The sequence below is a fragment of the Cololabis saira genome, chromosome 10 (assembly GCF_033807715.1).
Source record: "Cololabis saira isolate AMF1-May2022 chromosome 10, fColSai1.1, whole genome shotgun sequence".
Lineage (NCBI taxonomy): Eukaryota > Metazoa > Chordata > Actinopteri > Beloniformes > Belonidae > Cololabis > Cololabis saira.
This window is the reverse complement of record NC_084596.1, coordinates 19,043,013-19,060,589: the sequence shown is the minus strand read 5'-3', so window position 1 is coordinate 19,060,589 and position 17,577 is coordinate 19,043,013. Positions and strand designations below refer to the sequence as shown.

The window sequence follows — 17,577 nt, the reverse complement described above, 5'->3', positions numbered from 1 at the left end:
AGACCCTTTTATTTGGACAAGCTTTTAGTTGACTGAATTACCTTGACTTGTTTTATTTTGCTCTTTTATTTCCTTATGTTCTTAATTCTAGTTTTATACTTTTATCCTGCACCTTTTTTTTTATTGTAAAGCACTTGGTGATTTTTATCTGTGATGAGTGCTATAGAAATAAAGTTGATTAAGTGATGAGTGGGGTGAGAAAGCTGAAACAGACTTTGACAAGTTCAGTGCTGGAGGTACCCACCCTTCAACTTCACTGGCGTCCCGTAAAACACATTTCAAGATCTTCACCACCTGCAAAGCCCCAAAAAAAAAAACATTGCCCCTTCATACCAACAGATCTCCATCACCACCATTCACTCTCATCAGGACCAAATACTGCACCATAGGTGGCAGTATTTGCCAGCCCTAATCTGTAGAACTCCATCTGCCTGGCCAATAGTAAGTCTTGATTCACTGGCATCTTTTAAGTCACCTCGTCACTTGACAAATCATTAGATTATCCTTTATTTCTCCCTCAATGGGGAAACTCACTATCCCATTCCACCCTCTCATTTTACTATTTGCTCTGTATTGTTTTGGGGTATCTGTATGCATGTAATGCATTACCCATTTGTATCCTTGTTTTGTAAAGCATCTTTAGGTACCTATTAAGTGTTGTATGAAACATGCATTATCAATACTGAAAAAAACACTTGGATAAATTACACCAAAGACCCATGACTGACTTTCAAAATAAGATGCTGCAGATGCACCTTTCTGCCTCCAGGTGGCGATCAACTTTTTACACAGAGCACATGTCCCTATGTATTTAAACATAAATCTCAACAACCCAATCACTTGCAGTAGATTAGAGGGACATAAAAACAGGAAACTGGTATGGGGCATTTGGATTTTATTGAAGTATCAAACAGCTGTACATCTATTTGCCTTTCTTGGCCTTGATCTTCCTCAGGTAGAACTCGAGCTCTTTGCCCTCCAGGATGTAGCCGTCTGCCCTGCCGCACTGGCCAGGTCTGGAGGCGATGCACGCTGCAGAAAAAGATTAATGAGAATAAGATGGCTTTCCAAACAGTTGATATATCTATCAGACATCCGGAAATGTCTTTTGGTTGAAACACACAGAAATATTTACTATCCAGATTCCTAAATAGTACATTTTACATTTAAAGAGTGAAGATATGTCTGGATGTTAATATTCTAACTCAATACATTTAACTATTTAATGCAAACTTTGTAAATACATTCAACTGTAGGTCAGACGCTGGTCAACTTTCATAATCATTGTATTTCTATCTTTAATTACATGGTATAAAATAAATTAATAACTGTTGTGGTCAACCCTAGTATTTATAGGAAACGCATATAAAGTCCATAGCCTCTCTGAAAAACTTTAATGTCTCATTTTTTTTAGTTGTCTTTACATCATTGGGTTTTAATTATTCTTCCACCATGTAAATACATTCTTTAATCCACCTAAAGATATGTGCATTTTTGTTTGACCAGCTGTGTCCATGGGGAAGCAAAACAGGCTGCATGATTGAGTGAAATGTGCCTTGTAAAGTTGAGATGAGGATAAAACATTCTAAGATGGACTCACCAAGAAGCTTTCCCTGCTGGAACTGCTCCTCCAGGAGAGTGCTGATCTTGGCAGTCTTTTTACGCTCGTCATACTTCTTCTGGGTCTTCTTTGACCTCTTCTTGTTCAGGACCTCTTCCTCCTCAGGACTCTGTAGCAGGAGAGGAAACAAGGTTTACTGGAAGAATATGAAACACTTAACTGCAGAATCACATGGCCCGTGTACAACAAAATCCATTACAACACCCTGCTGTAAGTCTTTCTCAGCATTGAACATTATCACCACTTCCATTCAGTAGCAGAACTGGTCAAAAGTATCATCATAGAAAGACATTCACTAGATTTACAGACTAGTTTTACAAACCAGGTAACAGCATTTTTTTAACAGTGTCTCACATCAGAGATGCAGTTTAGTCAGTTTATGTTTAAATTATCCAAAACTGAAAAGTCCCCTGAACTAAAGATATATTTATAATTATGTTCATGTTCTGGATCTCTGGAAAGCGTCTAGAGACATCTGTTGTATTAGACGCTATATAAATAAAATTGAACTGATTTTAAGGTTATTTTACTAGTTTTTAAGTGTCTTAATGGCCTTCTTATTTGTCTGCACTACTTTTACCCTATCGACCCTCACGGACCCTGAGGTCCTCCGGTGCTGGCCTTTTAACCATACCAAAAGTTAGAACCAGGACACACGGGGAGGCGGCATTCAGTTTTTATGGTCCCCGATTGTGGAGCCTCCCGGAGAACCTCGGGGCCGCAGAGGGGGGCATTAATACATTTTAAGTTTATGTTTTATGAAAAGCACTTTGTGTTACATTTTTTGTATGAAAGGTGCTTTACAAATAAAGTTTGATTTGAACTAATCACATTATAGGTAAAACATGTCAGTATTATAAAAGAAAAAACTGTAGATGGCAAAACAACTTCCCCGCAAAATTGGTTAATGTGAGCATTTCAACCTTCACCAACTGTAAAGTTCACATATTGACGTACCAGCTTGGCTCCCTTCTTGCGTCCCAGAGGAGTGGCGTAGTGAGCCTCATACCACTGCCTGAAGGGAAGGCTGTCGATAAGGAGGATGCAGTTCTTCACCAGGGTCTTGGTTCTGACCAGCTCGTTGTTGGAGGCATTGTAGACCACATCGATGATCCTGGTCTTGCGTGTGCAGCCTGAAAACCCAAAGTCAAGCATGGTCAGAGCAAATCCTTGCAAAGAGAATGATTTAAATACAAGGAAGATGTTTTTCTCAGGGTCGTTAATATCACCACTTGCATTCAGTAGCAGAACTGGACAAGTTATCATCATGGAAAGATAAGTGTGGCACCAGAGAGGGGTTGATGGTGCAAATAGGGAAACTTACACTCAGAGCCCCATGAGAAGTTTCCAACATCCAACCTCAGAGCACGGTACTTCTTGTTCCCACCACGAACCCTCACCGTGTGGATACGACGAGGTCCAATCTGCAAAAACAGGTTCCAGGTTACTTCATTCATTCTCAAAAAGAGGAAAAAAGATGCTGCAATTGTACAGACATGTGCTACAGCGTGTCAGAGTAACTATGACAACCCTAACATTGGTAGGCCCCAGCTTTGACCCAAAACGGGTACAAAAAAAGACCTGCCTAAGGTTAAGTTTTCATCACCCACGCTTTTAAGAAACAGATCATCCCTCACCTTTGTGTTTGCAGGAGGACGACCGAGCTCATACTTCCTCTTCTTGTGGTAGGGCTTGCGTTTGCCACCGGTCTTGCGGCGTTTATGCCAGTTATCCCTTGAGATACCTGAATAGAGAAGATCAAGCCCACGTGTTAAATCAATGCATCATTCACCAGATAATCAATAGTGGACAGCAGCTTGAGTGATCAGTTCTCCAAGGTAAAGGTTGTCCGCATTTCTTATTCGGATTCCGCATGAAGAGGATCATCACATCACTCAAGCTATTACATGTAGCTTCAGGATATCCAGAGCACATGGTTGCGCTGACAAGTTATATTAACCCAAAATAAAACCTCTAATGGAGGATGAGCTTCACTACAGAACACGTGCAAATCTTGATTTCAAGCTTTTGCTACCAAACTGATGGTTTCTTGAAACCAGCAGGCAACTTTCAACAGTGATTGAATTTCCCTAGTCAATAATTAAGTCAAGAAGCACAAAACTATTTCATTTTAGACGGTTTAACAGAAGGGTTTAAGAGCAGTGGCTCAACATGAAGCCCAGCGTGTCGTTTAACAAACCTGGAGTCGTTTGTTCCGAGAAAAATACTTCTTAAATACTGCTATAAACCTGGCAAGTGCTTCTTCTTTAACGCTTGTGCGTTTAAAACTGCTCAAAGCCAACAGAAAAGTAAAAAGTTACCAATCACGCTGCAGCGTTAGCAGGTAGCGGCCAATGTGGGCAGCCATCTTGAAGCACTACAGACTGGAAATTACTTAATTTTACACATAATCGATGGGGTTTAGATAATAAAGTTGAAGCTCAGTCTAATCAAATATCATTTAGCTTTAACTTGACAAACCGCTATTGGAATATTCCTTTGTAAAAGCGTCAGATGGAGACAGATTGGGACCCCGACCCGAGCAAGACAACACGTACCCATCTCAGGCGCCGGCTAGAAAGAGGAAGCGAAAAGGCTCATGGGAAAGTTTGAAGCTACGTGCTCACGCGAGAATATATGCCGTCGTGAACGAGATTTCCTCGTTGACCACCGGAAACGTTTTTTTTATTTTTATTTATTTTTTATTAGCAAAATTGAACAAGTTTACAAATATGGACCGCCAATGCAGGAACCATGGAACAATTAAATATGTAATGAAATATATATCCAATGAAATATTCAAAATGTAATTATTTAATTACACTATATTAAATAAAGTATATATTTATGTATTTCCAACTTTATTTATTTAATTGTACATTTATTCAGTGGTTTAATTCATCATTTATTTATTTAATTTGGACGGTTTCAGTGTTCCATATACAAACAGTTATGGCATGCTACAACGTAGAAAGCACATAGGTAGGCAACAGACAGTAAACAAAGTAGGAGAGTGAAAGGAAATATGGAAATTAAATTATTAAATTAAATAATACAATTTAAAATAAATACAAATAAATACATTTAAAGAAAAAGACAACTAGGGCTACTTTGAAAGATGTCTTTTACATTAATAGTCTCCATGCCTATTAATGTAAAATAGTTCTGTATATATATATATATATATATATATATATATATATATATATATATATATATATATATATATATATATATATATATATATATACATATGTGTGTGTGTGTGTGTGTGTGTGTGTGTGTATGTGTATGTGTGTATGTGTATGTGTATATATATATATATATATATATATATATATATATATATATATATATATTGTATGCAGGTGTTAGATATTTGGTGTTGGGTATTTGTTGTAATTGTATTGGTGTTTCGTATGTTGATTGTCTGGTGATTTATTGTATGTATGCTTTCGGCAACTATGATTATTATCATTCATGCCAATAAAGCCAATTTGAATTCAAATTTGAAGTTCCTCTACTAAATTGTGTTAATTGCCAAATCACATGTTGGGCCTTTCTCAAGTATACCAAATAAAACATTTTCTTTTGTTAGATTAGAGAAATGAACACATTTAGGGTGTCCAATGGAAACGTTTGAAGATATTTAATGTGTCTCTTGTACAACAAAATATATCAAATATTATGTTGCACTTAATACAATTAACACATTTAAGTGTTTCATTTTGATTCAAGACTCTTTAGTTTTTAATTGATTTTTATATCAATAGCATTTGTACTACATTGCCATTAAGTCATTTCTAAATATTTCTCAATTAAAATGTCAGTGTGTCATATTACAAAGTATTGCACATTGTAAAATATGGCTTTAGACAAGTAACAGGAAAAACCACTTACTTCATGGTTATATATATATATATATATATATATATATATATATATATATATATATATATATATATATATATATATATATATATATATATATATATATGTATATGTATATATAAATATATATATATAGAGAGAGAGATGTATATGGTCCCCGATTGTGGAACAACCTCCCGGAGAACCTCAGGGCCGCAGAGACTGTTGATGTTTTTAAAAAGAGGCTCAAGACCCATCTCTTTAATAAGGCTTTTAACTGACTCATTTAACTCTTTTAAATTTCTTATGCTCACCCTTATTTTTATTGGATCTTACTGCTCTGTTTAATATTTAGTTTATCCCTTTTTATCATATTTTATTTTCATTGTTTTATCTTAATGTTCTATCTAAATATTTTAGTCATTATTTATGGTCTATTTTATACATTTTTTTAACACATTTTATGTTTATGTTTTATAGAAAGCACTTTGTGTTACATTTTTTTTGTATGAAAGGTGCTTTATAAATAAAGTTTGATTTGATTTGATTTGATATATATATACACAGTACAGACCAAAGGTTTGGACACACCTTCTCCTTCTAACAAATGGGGAAGGCATTCCAAATATTCAGGGGAGGAAATCAGTGTTTTTTTAATGCTATAATGCTAAATGTATCATATTTGATATCATATTGATTGATTTTGGAGACCTCTGCACTGCCTACACAGATTAATCTTTTTTTATACTATAAAAGAATATATATATATATATATATATAACATTAAATACAATTATGCATAGCATGATACCAAAAACAATTAAAAACTGTTAAAAGACAAAATTGGGGATGTTTTAATTTCAATATATAATAAACACTTCAAATTTCTTAAAAAAAAACTTTTTTTTCTGTGTATTATTTTATATATCAGGCATCACCGAGTTAAAGTAGATATTAATGTTTTTGAAAGCCATTAAAAAATTAAATTAATAATAATAATAATGATATAATAATCACATGACCCTGTATAGCATTAGTTGGTTATAGAAAATTAATGTGTGAATAATACTCAGATTTATCTGTCTTGGTCAAAGTTACTTAATTTTCTTTCTCTTTCTCTCTCCTCCTCCCTCCCTCCCTCATTCAAAAGAAAAAAGAAGTTACTTTTCTGGGCCAACTCTAACTTTGATTGAAGAAATGGTTTAGAAGTCTTGTTTTATTAAACTTATTTGAAAAAAAAAGGAAAAAGAAAAGAAAAAAGATCACATCCAGTCACTTCCACATTCCTATATTCCTTTATTATATACAGTTTTAGTTGCTAGGAACTGGTGAAGATACGGTGATAAACTTGGCCATGTTTCTTCATAGAACTGTGACTCTGCGTGGGCAACTTTTAGCGAAGCAGCAGGGAGATCACTCCTCCCAGGGGCTCATGTCAGTGTCGATGGCCACACAGTTGTACGCAGCGTAACGCAGCTTCTCCTCGCAAACCTTCGCACTGCAGCACAGAAGAAGAAGAGGGAGAAAATGGGAACAATGATAATTAATGGGAGATCTGGGGTACTTCTAAGTTGTTTTACACAAGTGTAATAAAAGTAGAATAATATAAAAGTAATGCATTTGTGCAAATCTAGTAACAGCACCCATTGAGAACAAACCACTCTGCCATACCTTGGATAGTTCGGTAGATAAAGGGTGCTGGAACATGTGGAGGATTGTGGAAGTGCATCAGTTGTTTCCGAGCTGTATCAGGGTAAAAAGTGGGTTTATTAATCAGTTTTTGCCCTATCAACAGAAAAAAAAAAAACACTTTTTGGTCATAAGCACTAATTGGGATGTACTCAATCTCACCCTTGTTTATCAGGGAAGACATAGATGGGTGCGGGAAGACGACTTCTACCAGTTACAAACCTCAGAAACCTGCTGCGATCCTCTGCAAACAGAATTCAAGATGATCAAAATCAGCCTCCTTCAAGCATGGAGGTACACATATCAAGACACTACACCGTCCCTGATCTAAAAACTGTTGCTTCTTTGAAAAAAAGCGGCATTACAAACAGTAAACTGACCATTGGTGAAGTTTGTTAGCGCTTCCCATAAGTACTGCACTCGAACGTCACTTTGTTCCAGGTCCTCAAAGCGTGCTGGTGGGAAGATCAAAACACTGTCAGGAAATTGGTTTCTTAAACTATGGAAACATGATCGTGAACTTACAACAATGACGCACAGAAAACAGGTAATTTCTTTGTAGGATCTAAAGTGAACACTGATAAATGTCAAAGTTTAGCCACATTAGGACAGAAAAGCAACTTCTATATGCTAAATGGACCTGGAATAATCTTAAGGGTCTCTGTGACAAATGTCTGGGTTTTTCTTTAAGTGTAACACAAATGTGTGTAATTTAAAAAAGAAGTGTTGAAAATCTGCTTTGAGGGGGATGTAGACACCAGGTTTGTTAAACCTGAAGGATACATTAACTGTTTTGCTGAGAAACAACATCAAAGTTTTAATGTCAATGAGGATAAATAAATAGTTGGAACTATGAAATACGGCCTAACGTGAACTGGACCGTATGGTTTATTAATTGTATGCAAAAAGTGTAACTTAACCTGTTCAATTATATAAATAGCTTGTTTTTTTTAAATCCCTTTTTCACTCACTGAGTCGTTTCAAGGCTTCCACAGTGATTTCCGGGTCTCCGCACACTTTCTTTTCCACTTCTTGCCAAGTGAGCAGGTCCAGCACGGCCTGAGGAACCACCTTCAGCAGCCCCGCCTGCATGGCTGCAATCTGCAGCACACATACAAGTAATCAGAGGCATGAGCTTATCTTGAATACCAGCAAATACAAAGCAATGATTCATTTTGACCACATAACAAGTCACAGGAACCTAACAGGAATCGAGTCCCACCTGCTGCTTGCTCTCCTCCAGCCGAGCCTTCTGCACCAGGCGGATGAACTCGCTGCGGTCCTCGTAACGAACCGCCACATTGCTGCCGCTGGGGATGAGCTCCACCAGCTGACCGTCAGTCAGTGGGGTGGTGTAGACCAACTCCTCCCCAAACCTGAACTCAAAAGTCTCTTTCTCCATGTTCTCCATGGCTTCGAGCAAGTTTACCTGCAACACAAGTCATCGATACTTATGAGGCAAGAAGAATTTGAAATTCTCTTAAATCCATTTGCAGCTTTCATAACTGATAGACTGAATGGAATGAAACTAATTCAGTGTATATTTCTACTGAATATTGTGAAATTCCTCAAAGAAATCTGAAAATCTTTTTATCGTAGTCTCATCTGTCAGGGCTCAGATTTACATATAAGGACCGGGAAGCAGCATCGCAAAGGTGATTTGCATGTCCTCACCAGCATTGAGTCAACAGCAGGGAAGTCTTTGTTCCAGCTTACGGATTCCCCGGTCAGCTGCTTCCACACGAGCCCCGGCAGAGCCAAAACCTGCAAGACAGCCATAGGAAAGGGTCAAAATCTAGCAAAAGCAATAACTAAAGACAATTTCTGGAGGTAATATTTGTCAGAAATCATGCTTAACGTTCAAACTTTCAATGTAGAGTTTGGTTTAACTGAAAAGGTGCTTGATCTAAAACTTGTCAACTTTAAAAATCACTGGAGAGATCACTGCCATGCTTCTACAGCGGAGAAAAAAAACCTTAAAAAGTGTCAGATGATGGAGAAAGAACACACAAATAAAGAGTGAAACTTAACTTGCAAAATGTAGGTTTTTCAGAATAAACAATTTAAATAATTTGATTGTTAATGATTGATGTATACGTAATTACTCAAACTAGTTCCTGAGTGAAGAAGACCTCACTCACCAAGAAGTCTTTCCCTCTGAGTGCAGCGCCCATGAGCTGACCGATCCACTCAAACTTTTGGAAGTCTTTACAGGATGGGTTGGGGACATAGTAATCTCTGGCCTCTAAGGCACCCTGATAGGCGAGAAAAAACAATCAGTAAAAGACAAATGACTAAGCTGACGTCCAGTCCAATCCTGACAGCGTGCAGGAAGACGTGCAAACTCAACCTGGTTTGACGTCCGTGTGAAAAACGGCAGAGGCATGGGACACTCGGCTGAGCTGGGGCACAGCTCCTCCGACATGTCTGCCAGACTGTCCCGAAATCCTCCTCCCTGGTCAATGATTCCCTCAGCAATAAACTTACATTCCCACCACTGGTCGTAGCGTGCGGGCCATCTGACGAGTTAAAGACACATTAAAAATACGTTTATATCTCTATTTAGAGTCGAACTCTGGTAAGAAATATCAGGGCCATGAGGCTGAGAAAAATGCACCTATAGTCCAAAGTCTTCTCAAATTTGTCAGATGGCTTCAGACCCTCAAACACCTGCAGGAGGAAATAAAAACCACATTCAGCCACAGGAACATCCGAGATAATCATTTTCCCGGCACTGACTGTTATGACTTTCAAGGTTCTTTGTATGGTTACCTGACTGAAAACAGCGTTTTTGCTCGTGGGGTCCATAGACGGGTTGTCTCGGTGCTCCATGGCCAGCCGTCTGTTGATGTAAAGTCGAGGCATGAAGTTTGGCTTACTCGTCTCCGAGTCCTTTAGGCACTGAGTGATGAGGGCTGCGCGGCGTTTGGACAGCAGTAAGAACCGCTTTATACTCTAAAGGGGGGCAAAAACATTATCAGATGAAACTGATACTTAACAGTTGCATACTTTGTTGTTAATTACAACATATCACTGTTTATACCCCCGTTCAAAAACCCAATTGCTTTTCATGACACGCATCAAAAGCTTTGACTCAACTAACTTTGATCTGGTTAAAGGTGCCCAGGCTGTAGTCCCAGGCTGGCACCAGGTGGGGCAGCACGCCGTCCAGGAGAGAGATAAACCTGCAAGGACAGAAGAAAATAAGTATATTACTGCTTGAAAAAAAACAACTTTACTTTCTTGTCTCTAAAGGCTAAACTAACTAAAGAAACATCGATGGATACCTCTGGATCACCAACGCCCTGCGATACAGGACATCAGGTGGGGAGCCCTGCAGGCGCGGGTAGCGCACCAGGTTTGAAGACTGAAAAACATCTGCGTTCAGACCCAGGTCCCTTTCACACGACGACTTGATCTTCAAGCCTCGGATCCGCACGTCAATCCCCTCATCTGCAAAAGCCAAAGCAGGGAAATACATTATTTTGAGTTCACTAGAGAAGTTTATGTAGAAAGTGTATGGATAACATAATACAGAAGGACAAAAACAAAGCTAGACAACTCGTGAACTACAGAAGCTTTTGCAGAAAACGTGTGAAAAAGTTAATACGGAAAGACATAAAGGTTGACCTCTACATTCCTCGATTCGAACCTCGATGACAGGAAGGTGGGAGGTCATATCCTCCAGCACACAAACTTCTCCGATCAGATTGCTGGGAATAAACAGGAACAATCAGCTTAGAGAAGAGTGAAAGCGAACAGTTTCTGGAAATAATTGGACAACTGAACCAGTATGGAATTGAGTAAAAGCAGTAAATATAAGGTTTAAAGGCATGATCTGTTTTTGACAGGGAACAAGGACATTTTAACTGTGCGACAACACAAAGACAAAAAGAAAATGTTGTGTCAAATAAAAGTATATTATTCTCTTGTTTCATTCCTCACTTTGAATCTTAGCACATATTTGTGAACTGTACGGAGAAAGTCACTGCAGGAAACTCACTCGTCTATGGTGACGTCACTCAGCTTCTTCAGATTGTCGCCTTCTCCTCCATAAACTGTGACTCTCTTGGGCATGTAGTTGTCGTCCGTTGAGTCCACCGTCAATATCAGTTTACTAGCGGACAAAAGCAGGCTTGTTATAAGCAATGAAAACTTATCAAAACTGTCAAAATGAAATAAAATGATGTGTAAAATGACAGTTTTATGTTCTAGGTTAGGTGCCTCTGGTTTAATCTATTTATTTATTTATTTAAAGGACAATGTGCATGTACATTAAAAAGATGGCTGCACCAGAGTTAGCCACAAGCTAATTTACATCTGTGTAAACTCTTTCTAAGTCACTGTTGCAAATGTGCTCATTCAGCGCACCAGGTAGCAACCAATGTTTAGGTAGTGAATAGCAATGCTTTGTTTTCAGTTTTGGTCATTCAATTTTAAGGAAAGACTGGAAACACAAATTAGCTTGTCTGAAATCTGACTGAGAGACTTCCATGAGGGGGGACGGAGCACCAGGAGCTTATTGAGCACGAGCAAAGTCTATTTTTAAGAAACGTGATATATGTGGGTCCATCTACTGTATGGAGAGAAGTCTGCGGGTGCTTGATCAACAAAAAAGCGCTCCAGCAGGAAAAAGAGTCTTCCAAAAATGAAAACGAACCAAATATGCTTAACATTATACAAACTGTACAAAACAGATCATATTTGGAGGCTTTTTAGTAAGAATCCCCTGCGAAGAACGTCAAAACATCTGGAACTGTAAATCCACAGAAGGACCTAATGTGATAATATACGGTAACTAAAGGGAGACTCACAACCACATGAAAAGTCTGAATGGATTTTTTGTTAGAGTTGATAAGTCTATTTTTTAATTAAAGAAAGAAGAGAATCTTCCTTCATCTAGCATGCAAGAGCTCCTAATCGGGGTAATTTGACTTTTGTTAGATATAGTTGAAGAAGGTATCATAAAAGTATATATTTTAGGTACATTTAAGAAACTATCAACATAAAATTAATATCAAATAATGACATTGGCCGGGTTTCCCAGATCAGTTAAGTAGTTCTTAACAGCGAAAGACTTCTTTCAAACCTTCTTAAGGAGCCTGTGAAAGAAAATCGCGTTTCCCAGAGTTGCTCTTAGCTTAAGAATCTCTTTCATTAAGAAGGAAATGAAAGATGCTGCTGACCCAGTCTTTACAACCATCTTAGTGAACAAAGACTCACAGATCCAGCCGCGTCAGGCAAATCAATATCACACCAAGCAATGAGATATTAAAACAATGCACCCCGCACAAATTTTGATCTATTTTATACTTTAGATTTATATTGTTTAGCATTTATTGGTGACAGCAAAGGAAAAAAAAAAGAAAAATAAGGAATAACAAGTGTGTTCCTGTATATGCTTTATGCTTTACGCACAAATAAAACGATCATCATGAATATCATTTATTTGATAATTTGGCTGTTATACAGCATGTTCTCGCTGCAAATCAACCGCGTCGCCGCGCGAAGCAGAACTGTTTTTATGAACGCATTCGTGCGTCAGCACTTCAGTCCCCTGGACGTGTCGGACCGGGCTGTCAGACCGGGACACCTGCGCCGTGCCCGAGCCCGAGCACCTCTACGTGTGATGACAGGGAAGCAGCAGCTGAACAACAGGAGCCTTTGATGAATCGTTCATTACAGTCTCAAATATAATCAATGGTGTCGGTTTATATTAAAGAATCTTTTTGCCCAGAAGAAAAAAGAGCGAAGACAACGACCCATAACTATTTTCTTCTCTTGAAAAAACCTGCACCGCGGGGTTTAGGATAAAAAGACGCTGCAGCGCGAGTCGGGATGCAGGGTCTCAGAAGAGGAGGAGTGCGAGGCGGGGCTGATCTCTGCAATCTGAAGCGCTCTATAATTGTAAAAAGAATTTCACTTATCACGGGTTCTTTTTGGAACATAACCCCTGCGAAAAACCAGGGATTGCTGTAATTCCACGTTGCGATTTGCGAAACTCGCCTTCTCTTGGCTCATGTTTTTGAACACACACAAACGCCCACCCCGTTTCCTCCCGGTTTCTGCGTGTGGGGAAAAAAAGCCTCACTGTAGCCAGAAATAACGGAGTAACGCACCGTTTGGATGAAAAAGGGTCATTGAATTATATTTATCATCTTAATTTTTTATTATAACGCACAGGCAGCAGTGAATTAGTGCGTTAGGCAGCAGTGCTGCGTGTGAAAATGCGCTGATAGTGATCGGTGATCGATTTGCCTGGCATCGATTCATTTGGTTTCAGAATCGGACAGCTGCTCCAAAGAGCTTCTGAAAGAGCGAAACTAAAGGACGGTGTTAAGAAGTCATCTGGGAAACACCCGTATCTTAGGGTTCTCTCTTAGTTCAAACCTTCTTTGAACCTCTCTTAAATCCTTAAGAGAGGTTGGATCTGGGAAACCCGGCCATTAACAGCATTTCAGTGGGCGATCTTACTTGACAACAGTGCCTCTCTTCATGTGCAGGCGGATCCAGTGCTGTCCCTGCATGCCGTCGCTCTCCCAGTAAGTTTCAGTGTCGCCGTCCGTCAGACAGCTCACCCCACCAGTGGGATCTTCCTGTGAGCAAACATGATCAAAGCTTGATTTGTTAAAAAAAAAAAAAAAAAAAACAATTTCAAAGCATCTATAATTATGTTGTACATGTCACGCCAAGATGGGGACAAATCAGTATTTCTTAACCCTGCAAAATCTGTAACAAGTATCAAGATAAATGGCTAACATAGTTTACAATGACAGGGATTGATTATTAAATTGTCACTCACTGCACATGAAGACACATCGATGCTGGTTACACACTGTTTCACACTCCCCAGGTTCTCGTCCTCCCGCCCGATGTGGTCGTAGAAGTAGTGCACCAGGTCCTCGTCACATTCGTACGTCCAGTTGGGAGGAACGTACCTTCAATGCATCAATTTTTAACTTAAAACTCTGCAGCTCCATAAAAACCTCCACATTCAACTGTCATTTCAAACAAACAGGCTCACCGAAGCTTCTGGACAGAGGCAGCGTCACACGGAGCAATCTTGGGTTTGGAGCCGATGTAGAGTGCGTTTTCCACATCCACCACCTGCTCCCACCTGTTGCAGGCCTTGTGGTCGTAGCCGAAGAGCTGCTGTTGCCTGCTGATGGTCTCTGGTGACTCCACGGGCACCAGCCTGTCCCCTCCCTCTGTATGTTTGCACACCAGGATCCAGCCTTCCTCCAGTTCCTGGCCCGGGCGGTGCTCCTCCAGCTGCTCCTGGGCACAGAAACAAATCATTTTGTCATCGAAATCACCAACAAACAGCTGACAATCATCTGATGGCATCGATGCTGTATGTATTATGATGTCTATGATTTTATTGTCATTGCATAATACAATGAAATGGCACAACATAGTCTAAATGATTTCAATAATCATTTGATGTCAATTTTTGACAATTGTTCAGCTGTCCTGTGTGTATAAATCAAAGACAAATACAGTACAGACCAAAGGTTTGGAAACACCTTCATCATAAAACAAATGGGGAAGTGTGTCCAAACCTTTGGTCTGTACTATATTTTGGATAAAGAAAAGACATATAAACCCATAATTCTGCCACAGAGCCCTACTACAACCTCACTTGATGTCTGTAAAATTTAAGGAAAAGAACCAACTTAAAAGTGCCTTCAATCAAACATTGATTGAAGGCACAATACAAACTAGGATCAGCATTTATCAGCAATGTGCAGATTAGTAGATGACTGTTAAGTCCCTCAGGGTCATCAGTACAGGTCTGCCTTTGGGTTTCAGGTTGGCATTCAACAACCATAACGTTAAGCTTAATTTCTATCTGCTTCTCCACAACATCACACGTTTCCCTCAAAAACACAGTTTTCCATTTGTCACACTGATAAGAAAATGTGTAATTAAAAGTAATAAATAAAAATTCACCTGTGTTGAAAACGACCTCTGTCTGACGCAGTAAATTAATGTAATGAATTTACTGCATTAATTATGCAACTATAACAACTGTTGCTGACACAAGAACAAGTGGTTTGGCTCTGAAATACAGGTCTTCTGCAGTTTTTCAGATTCAGATGACTTTAGGAGGGAGGTTCCCTCGAGGAAATTGACATCTCTATCTCACACACACAGCACTGTCATATACAAATCAAACACCCCAGAAACCAAACACCCATATAAAGATGAAAACATAAAAATTAAAAATTAAAATAAAAACAAAACAAAAATAGAAATAAAAAAAATAGTTGAGTTATAGACAAAAGAAAAGAAATGTGTGCAGCATGTTCTGTTTTTAAAAAGTTTTGCATTGTTGTCTATGAACATTTATCTATGATATAATTAAAAGTATAAAGACCATTTGTACACGTCACAGGGCTGTTGGTACAAAGGGCACAATAACATAATGAAGTGCAACCCCTAAGTCCAAGATTAGGGTTATGGCCGCAGTTTCAGCTGCATTAGAGCAGCACAAGTACTCCCACCCCCTTCATGAGACTGTCAGAGCCCTGGAGAGCTCCATCAGTGACCGGCTTCGTCACCCACGATGCACCACCGAGAGGCATCGCAGGTCCTTCCTCCCCGCTGCCATCAGACTGTATAACCACGCCTGCTCTCAGTAGCCAGTGGACAATAATATGACAATAAGATGTGCAATAATATAAGATGTGCAATATCTGCCAATCTGCCAGTCTACCTCACAACACTCCACCTGCTTTTTCTGCACCGTTTCTTCTTTCAACCAACTGTATATACTGTTCATATTCTGTGATTATACATATTTTGTATATATTTTTTATATATTTTTTATTTCTGACTTTTTAGTCTTTTTACCCCTCCCCTGCATGTGTGTGCTAAGTGTACTGCTGGCAACAAAAATAAGTTTCCCCACTGAGGGAGAAAATAAAGGATATCTTATCTTATCTTATCTTATAGGAATGATAGGACAAAGTGACAGAACCAGATGGGTGACAGCAGCTCACCTTATTCATCTTCACCCACAGGCCCTGGCTGTTGCAGTACTCTTCCCCCGTGGTCCTGATGCACGTCCCTTTCTTTGGTTCCAAGGTGTACTTGCATGATTTCTTGCTGTGGGAGATCTGATGAGGACTTTCAAAGACAGAGATGAGTGTTTTTCCTACGGTGGAGGTTCCCGCAGAGGGTCCAGAGGAGGACGAGGAGCTGGAGGAGGAATCCTTGCAGATCTTGTAGCAAACCTCCCTGGGGACGTAGCAGAGACACTCGGGCACAGACTCGCTCCTCCTGAAACTCTCAATGCATCTGTTCAGGAAGCGGATCCTGCCCAGCAGCACGTGTGGGTTGTCTCCCAGTGGCATGGTGGTGGTGATGGTGACAGATCAGCAGCACCAGGGCGGCATCACATCACATAACAAAACACCTGACACAACAAAACAAAACAAAAAAGAGGACATTCTTCAGCAACAGTGGATCTATTCAACACCCTTGTGCTTATTTTACTTTCTCTTCCAGCTGGAATACACACAGCCCGAAGGGTCAAAGATCAGGGAGCAAAGTGTGCTCGCTCAGAGACTTAAATACCCTGGGAAAGATAAAAAGATGAATGCTAATATTAGCAGGTTAGCTGCGTGTTCTCAGTGGGTTCTGGGACTCTTACACGTTATCAAGAAACACTGAGAAACAAGTCTTTTTGTCAGCCCTTTAAGACAGAACAACGTGAAATAAAGTAGAATAAAGAGTTGTGTTTGGGAACAGTCGCTGATAACGTACCTGCTGCTGACGAGTGTTTTGTAAAACTCGCCTTTCCGTATGTTCAGATTTCTGACAACGCGGAAGCGCACGAACACTTTTGATCCTTCCGCACTTCCGTTGTTTTCATTTTTCAAAATAAAAGGTTTCAACTTGTTGCAGCATTTATTTTGAAAATGAAAATGTTAAAGACCCCATTATGTAATTTCTGTTAAGAAATGTATTTTATTTTATATCATTTTGGCTTGATTTCCGTACAGTTTGATTAGCTTCAGCCTCTGTGTGAATTTTGAATTTTAATTTTTGGACCATAGAGTCTCAGAGTTATCATTCACGGTGTAATAATAATAATAATAATAATAATAATAATAATAATAACCACAATCATATGCTGTAACAATGCACCTCATACTGCTGCACCTTTCACTTTAATTTTTTTTTATATATGTTAATAAGAGCTGTAATTTGTCTACTTACTGTACAGTGACTGAAAATAACCGAGTCAAATTCACTGTCTTGTTTGACCTGACTTGGCCAATAAACCAGATTCTGTTTCTGATTCTGATATTACACCAGATTTTACATGAAATCGCTACACTAGCTTCCAGTGAGTCAAAGGATAGAGTTTAAAATCTTACTGCTGGTCT

At 39.0% G+C, this 17,577-nt stretch overlaps 2 protein-coding genes and 3 non-coding genes across 6 annotated transcripts; all 5 read right to left on the bottom strand.

Moving 5' to 3' along the window:
• Window positions 1–878: 878 nt before the first annotated feature.
• On the bottom strand, window positions 879–4,216 carry LOC133452549 (small ribosomal subunit protein eS8). The gene is made up of 6 exons (XM_061731936.1): window positions 4,180–4,216; window positions 3,259–3,365; window positions 2,946–3,045; window positions 2,579–2,754; window positions 1,601–1,730; window positions 879–1,032 (listed from the first exon to the last, which is right to left on the bottom strand). Exons 1-6 carry the CDS (start codon window positions 4,181–4,183, stop codon window positions 923–925), a joined length of 627 nt encoding a protein of 208 aa, XP_061587920.1. The 5' UTR covers window positions 4,184–4,216; the 3' UTR covers window positions 879–922.
• LOC133453229 (small nucleolar RNA SNORD38) lies at window positions 1,839–1,908 on the bottom strand. The gene has a single exon (XR_009783346.1). It is a non-coding gene; the product is annotated as a small nucleolar RNA SNORD38 (small nucleolar RNA).
• On the bottom strand, window positions 2,827–2,895 carry LOC133453230 (small nucleolar RNA SNORD38). The gene has a single exon (XR_009783347.1). It is a non-coding gene; the product is annotated as a small nucleolar RNA SNORD38 (small nucleolar RNA).
• Window positions 3,127–3,234, bottom strand: LOC133453233 (small nucleolar RNA SNORD46). Its single transcript, XR_009783350.1, has one exon. It is a non-coding gene; the product is annotated as a small nucleolar RNA SNORD46 (small nucleolar RNA).
• A 2,560-nt stretch (window positions 4,217–6,776) lies between the features above and the next one.
• On the bottom strand, window positions 6,777–17,022 carry hectd3 (HECT domain containing 3). Of its 2 annotated transcripts, none has more exons than XM_061731049.1 (20): window positions 16,952–17,022; window positions 16,186–16,601; window positions 14,205–14,458; window positions 13,983–14,118; window positions 13,655–13,776; window positions 11,184–11,297; window positions 10,811–10,893; window positions 10,468–10,633; window positions 10,284–10,365; window positions 9,953–10,135; window positions 9,798–9,850; window positions 9,531–9,699; window positions 9,322–9,435; window positions 8,855–8,944; window positions 8,403–8,609; window positions 8,152–8,281; window positions 7,561–7,635; window positions 7,343–7,424; window positions 7,163–7,234; window positions 6,777–6,989 (listed from the first exon to the last, which is right to left on the bottom strand). In XM_061731049.1, the coding sequence occupies exons 2-20, from the start codon at window positions 16,537–16,539 to the stop codon at window positions 6,905–6,907; spliced, it is 2,571 nt and encodes an 856-aa protein (XP_061587033.1). In that variant the 5' UTR covers window positions 16,540–16,601; window positions 16,952–17,022; the 3' UTR covers window positions 6,777–6,904. The 2 variants fall into 2 exon arrangements, with proteins under 2 accessions (XP_061587033.1, XP_061587034.1); XM_061731050.1 differs by having other exon boundaries at window positions 14,205–14,452.
• Window positions 17,023–17,577: the final 555 nt, after the last annotated feature.

Excerpts from the sequence above, each read along its gene's own strand:
- LOC133452549 (XM_061731936.1), bottom strand. Across the intron at positions 1,731-2,578 it reads GCAAGAAGGGAGCCAAGCTG|AGTCCTGAGGAGGAAGAGGT; the intron begins GTACGTCAATAT and ends CTCCTGCTACAG. Across the intron at positions 1,033-1,600 it reads CCAGCAGGGAAAGCTTCTTG|CGTGCATCGCCTCCAGACCT; the intron begins GTGAGTCCATCT and ends CTTTTTCTGCAG.
- hectd3 (XM_061731049.1), bottom strand. The coding sequence starts at position 16,539 with ATGCCACTGGGAGACAACCCACACGTGCTGCTGGGCAGGATCCGCTTC. Across the intron at positions 13,777-13,982 it reads TCGATGTGTCTTCATGTGCA|GAAGATCCCACTGGTGGGGT; the intron begins GTGAGTGACAAT and ends GTTTGCTCACAG. Across the intron at positions 7,636-8,151 it reads GGAAGCCTTGAAACGACTCA|CACGCTTTGAGGACCTGGAA; the intron begins GTGAGTGAAAAA and ends TCTTCCCACCAG.